Source organism: Babylonia areolata, chromosome 4 (genome assembly GCF_041734735.1).
Source record: "Babylonia areolata isolate BAREFJ2019XMU chromosome 4, ASM4173473v1, whole genome shotgun sequence".
NCBI classification, from domain to species: domain Eukaryota; kingdom Metazoa; phylum Mollusca; class Gastropoda; order Neogastropoda; family Buccinidae; genus Babylonia; species Babylonia areolata.
The window spans coordinates 470,348-475,711 of NC_134879.1; the positions used below are offsets into that span (position 1 = coordinate 470,348).

At 43.8% G+C, this 5,364-nt stretch overlaps 1 protein-coding gene across 1 annotated transcript in view; it reads left to right on the forward strand.

Moving 5' to 3' along the window:
- LOC143281364 (uncharacterized) overlaps positions 1-5,037 on the forward strand; it is a 10,197-nt gene extending 5,160 nt beyond the window's left edge. The window contains exons 3-5 of the mRNA XM_076586568.1: positions 1,781-2,027; positions 3,917-4,356; positions 4,970-5,037. Of these exons, the coding sequence (XP_076442683.1) occupies positions 1,781-2,027; positions 3,917-4,356; positions 4,970-5,037 (755 nt within the window). The remainder of the gene's footprint in view (positions 1-1,780; positions 2,028-3,916; positions 4,357-4,969) is intronic.
- The last annotated feature ends 327 nt before the right edge of the window (positions 5,038-5,364 follow it).

Consider the following 5,364-nt stretch of genomic DNA (forward strand, 5'->3'; position numbering starts at 1 on the left):
CATGACAAATAAGATATGAGTGCTCAACCCCCTCGTTCACCCACCCCATTCTAGCTAGAGAGCAGTGTGGGTTGTGCTGTTTGCACGAGATTCTGTCTGTCTCAGTCTCAGTTCAGGCTGTCACTGAACTGAGATCAGCCTCTTCCTTGTTAACAAATGACAAGATTCTGGGCTTTTCGCCCGCGACTGTCAGAGGAGGCAGCCGTGCCAGTCTTTGGCTCTCTTCAGGGCTGTTTGCCCATTTCGACGCTTGTAGTGGGGATCAGTTTCCTCCGAGTGGTCGTGGTCTCTGTGTGAACTTCCAGCTTTGGGGTAGTGGTACCTCTCTGGAAGGTAAGAGGAGACTGTAAAGACAGTCCTAACCTGTGTTCTGTCTGTTCGTCTTGCGTTCATGTCCGTGTATGAGAAAGAGAGAGAGAGAGAGAGGAGTGAGTGAATGTTTAAGTAAATATATTTTGAGGTTTTATGTGCATTTGTAGGATGCGTATGCATTTTAGACATAAATTTTATAAGAATGTGATAAAATAGTTACGCGTGTTGAAAGGGTTCAACTGTAAAATCTAGATTTAAGTTTTCCTTGTGAACCCCTTCAGTTAGTTCTATTAATGTGTGTGTATGTGTGTCACTGTATTATATATGATACATAAGCTAGAATATTCCAAACTACCCCCTTATCCTTTTCCGTTATCCTTGCTCATGGGTGTGGTCGTTGTCAGCCTTTTAAACTTCCGAAATAGCGCAGCTGAGTAAAATTGATCTATTATGTAGCCCATGTGTTGATCAGGGAGGGGTTAAACTGAAATTTTGTAAGATTTGTTTTCTTTACGAATTCTGGGCTAGGTACATTTAGGTTGTTTCATTGGGTTTGTCCAAAAGTGAATCCTACCAGTGGATAATAGGCTATATACAGTGTTTTCAGCGTTCCCACTTTCGTGTTCATCCACTGACTTCCCCACCCTTCCACTGACCCTCCACTGTCTCCCCGGGAACCCCTCTGCCTGCCTTTGGCTTCCTTAGTCCAGGCCTCCGTTGGCTGCTGCCGCCTGCCGCTCTGGCCTGGCGCTCAGCTGTCTGGGTGTTCGTCTCTTCGTCTTCGTCGTCACTGCTCTTCGTGTTCGTCGTCACTGTTCGTCTTCGTCGTCACTATTTCATCGTCACTACATCATTAACGTTGTGCTTCTTTCCATATCTTGAAGCTCTGGTTTTCTGTGGGGGTTTTTTTGTGTGTGTTATTATTTATCCATTCTGTTATTTAAGTGTTGTTGCAGCTGGGGTTGTGGTGATTGTTTGTGGGCAAGCTAGGTGCGTGATTAAACAAATGTATGTGAACCCCGGATTGTTGTAGTCTGTGTTTGTGTTGTCTGGGTGTTAGTGCTGGGCTGGGTGGGGGGTTCTAGTCTGCTCTCTTATAGAGCGTGACAGTGTGTGTCACAAGTGAGCCTAAAAGGCCTTACCTCTCTCGTTATTTTTGTGTTCTCTAAGTGTGTTTAATTGACTCCCCCCCCTCCCCCCAATTTCTTTGTTGTTGTTCTTTTTCGGTTGTTGTTGCGATTGTACATTTTTGTTTTCTCCTTATGTATTTGATTACTTCATCAATGTTTTGTTCGTTTTATTGTTACTGGTGTTGGTTTTTCACCTTTTTGTATTATTGCTGCTGTTGATGTTGTTTTTTTCTTTCTTTGAAGTCGTCGTCGCTTCTCCAAACACACATTTTAGGTCACCTTTTGGTGTCAGTACAGTGATGATATCATGTTGATATGACGTGTGGACGCTGCTTCAGGTCTGACGGGCTTCACCTGGGTCAGCATGTTCCTCAGCGCCGTGATAGCGGCCGAGCGATGTTTCTGCGTGGTCAGCCCACTGCGTGCACAGCGCATACTCAGCACGCGCGCCATGGCCGCCATCGTTTTCTCTATGTCTCTGGTCATTCTGGGCGGTATGCTGTTTCTCGGCTTGACCAACCACACCGAGGTTTGCGTCTTTGACCCTTCGACCAACGTGACGTCCTATATTGTTTACGTCACAGAGTACGTTACGTTGCGTTGACGACTGCCCTCTTCGTTTGTACCCCTTCTATCTATGCAAAATCTCCCTCCCCCCCTCTCTCTCTCCCTCTCTCTCTCTCTCTTTGTCTCTCCGGCTCTCTCTGTGTCTATTTATCTATCTATCTATCTATCTATCTATCTGCCTGTCTGTCTTTGCGGTTAATCTCTACAATGCATTTGAAAGACGCTGTGTATATGTCACAATCATTCCAATACGTTTCTGTTACATTCATATACCCTGTCTTCTGAAGGGCTATGGCCTTATGAACAAACGATCTCTCTCTCTCTCTCTCTCTCTCTCTCTGTCTCTCTGTGTCTCTCTGTCTCAGTCTCGCTTTTGCTCTCCTTATGGTGCTTCTGCCCCTCCTCTTTCTCCTCTTCTCTACTTTTTCTCCTCCTCCTCCTCCTCCTCTCCCCCCCCCCCCCGCCATCCTCCTCCTCCCCCTCCTCCTCCTCCTCTCCCCCCCATCCTCCTCCTCCTCTCCCCCCCCCATCCTCCTCCTCCTCCTCTCCCCCCCATCCTCCTTCTCCTCCTCCTCCTCTCCCCCCCCCATCCTCCTCCTCCCCCCCCATCCTCCTCCTCCTCCTCCTCCTCCCCCTCCTCCTTCTCCTCCTTCTTCTTCTTCTTCTTCTTCTAGTATCATCTAGTGTATTCCAATTGTCACAGATCAAACACTTTCTTGATAATCATTCTAGACGTGTGTTTTACTGTGCCCATATCCAGTCTCGTCTCAGCTATTGCTCGATTATTTGGCGTAAATGCCCTCTTTCTACATTAAAGGCACTTTTCTCTTTACAAAAACGTGCCAATAAGATGAATAGGCATGTAAATACCACAGGCGGATCTGTGCACAATATGTACAAAGAACTTAAATATTACCTCTTCATCTACTTATTAGATATAACACATTGATTCTTATGCATAAGATTGTTCAAAACGCATGCCTACAATATTTAAAATCATTATTGTGTTTCCAGTTCCAACGTAAATCAGACAACTATAGTCGCAAAGCCTAAAATTGATTTATATAAGATGAGTTTCTCATTTCATGGAAGCATAGAATGGAACATACTTCCAAAGACATGTCGTCAAATTCCAGCTATATCTCTCTTTAAGTCTAACATAAAATATTTTTATTCGACACTTTTGATTAACCTACTCGCGGTCTTGCTTGTACTCAGTCCACTAGCTGCCATGCCATGATGAATGAAAATTTGAATCTGTGTGATCGTGCTAGCAAATGAACAGTGCGTGCGTGCGTGCGTGCGTGCGTGTGTGTGTGTGTGTGTGTGTGTGTGTGTGTGTGTGTGTGTGTAACAATTGTTCTTTCAATTGCTTTGTTACTTTTGATAGACTATTCCAGTCACTATTCTTATTCGTCGTTCTTATTATTTTATTCTATTTCATTTTATTTCTTTATTTCTATGTTTCGTGTCGTTCTTTATTTCTATGTTTCATGTCGTTAAATGGGCAGCATCGTAAAAAGGCCTTGACCGCGCCTAATTCTTTACCCATTAAAGATTCAGTCAATCAATCAATCTTCTTCTTCTTCTTCTTCTTGTGAAACACTGAGACAGTTACGAAGGTAATGAATTGCAGAGACAATACTAACAGATTGTTTCTGTTAATTTCACCACTTCATTCGTGAACCATACGAGCGCTCAGTATACACGAACATTGTACATATTTACAATAAATAGCAGTTTTGCTTAGTTCCAACAGTTCTGAGACATTCTGCATAGCCGGGTATGCTTGAAAAACAATTACTTTAACAAAATCGTGAAAACAGTGTTGTTCAGAGAGAGAGAGAGAGAGAGAGAGAGAGAGAGCACATTTACTCCCACGCCGTTGTTCTTTTTCCACTCCACAGATTCTACATAAAAAACCAAGAGATCTTCGACATCTTTGACATCTTCGTATACGCCACAGTGCTGCCCTTCACATTCGTCACCATCGTCGTCATCACCACCATCATCACAGCCGCCAAACTTCGGTCAGCAGTCAAATGGAGACAGCAAACTTCCTCTGCAGCTACCGGAAGTTGTGAAGACCACATGCTGACCCTGACCCGGATGCTGATCGCGACCTCTGTGCTGTTCGTGGTGTGCTTGTCTCCCATTCTGATGGTGCAGCTGTCCATATTCATCGTTCCGGACCTCTCTTCGGGCAACAAATATCACAACCTCTGGAGCTGTCTTTGGAAGTTCATTGATGTGTTCCGGTGCCTCAACTCCTCGCTCAATTTCTTCGTCTACTACAATATGGGGTCTCGTTTCCGTCAGATTCTGAAAAGGCTCCTGGCGTGTCAAAGTACAAACGCTAACCTGTCTTCATATTCGAGTCATGTGGTATCTACAAATAATTCCGATCTAACCAAACAGAGTATTTCCACTGTGGCGTCGTGAAAAAAAAAAAGATTGTGTTCAAGTGAACAGAACTGGATATGGGCATTGTTAGATGCGTCAGTCGCGTTTTGTTTGTCAGACTGAAGTAACGCCTGTGGTGCAGACAGGTAATCATTGACAGTTGATACTACTGTGGACGCGAATCCAACTTAGCGTAGCATACTGCATGTGTTAATCATGTTTAGAAATGAGAATGCTGTATAAATCTTATAGGTCTTGTCTAATTCCTTTTTCTTTTCTTTTCTTTTTTTTATCGAGACAATCCCAGACGTCTATCAAATTATAATGTTTTATAATTCTAATCAATGAAATATTCCATGCAGAATGGTTAACAGTATAAAACTTGTTCCACAGAACATGCGTGAACCTGTGTGTGGTATACCTATGTGTGTGTGTGTGTTTCTGTGTGTGTGTGTGTGTGTGTGTGTGTGCGTGCGTGTGCGCGTGCGCGTGCGCAGTGCAAAAGCACATCTTATTAGAGCCATATTCTGACAACATGCTCACGGGCAATTCCACAGGACAGAAGGATATATGTGTCAAACCTCATTTCTCCGAGACTGATCCAGTGCAAGACACTATAACTTAGCAAACACGACTGAACCTGCTCATCTTTAAAACATGTGAATAAGACAAGAAAACGACATCAGAAAATGAATCACGACAGAATAGACTAAAAATGCGGCAGACAGAACGTCAGAGAACACTAAGAATGTGAAATCACTGCAGGCGCATTCATGACTATTGATTCTGGTCATCTATTTGCGGATAGTGTCAGCCCAGAATATATTGATATTTCTGTGAATACTTTTGCACCTTCTCCTCCTCCCTTTTCTTCCCCAAGGGCTGCGTGGAAAACAGCATGTTCACTGCTTGGTTCATTTCCCTGTTTAGATAAAATCGTTCCTTCATTATT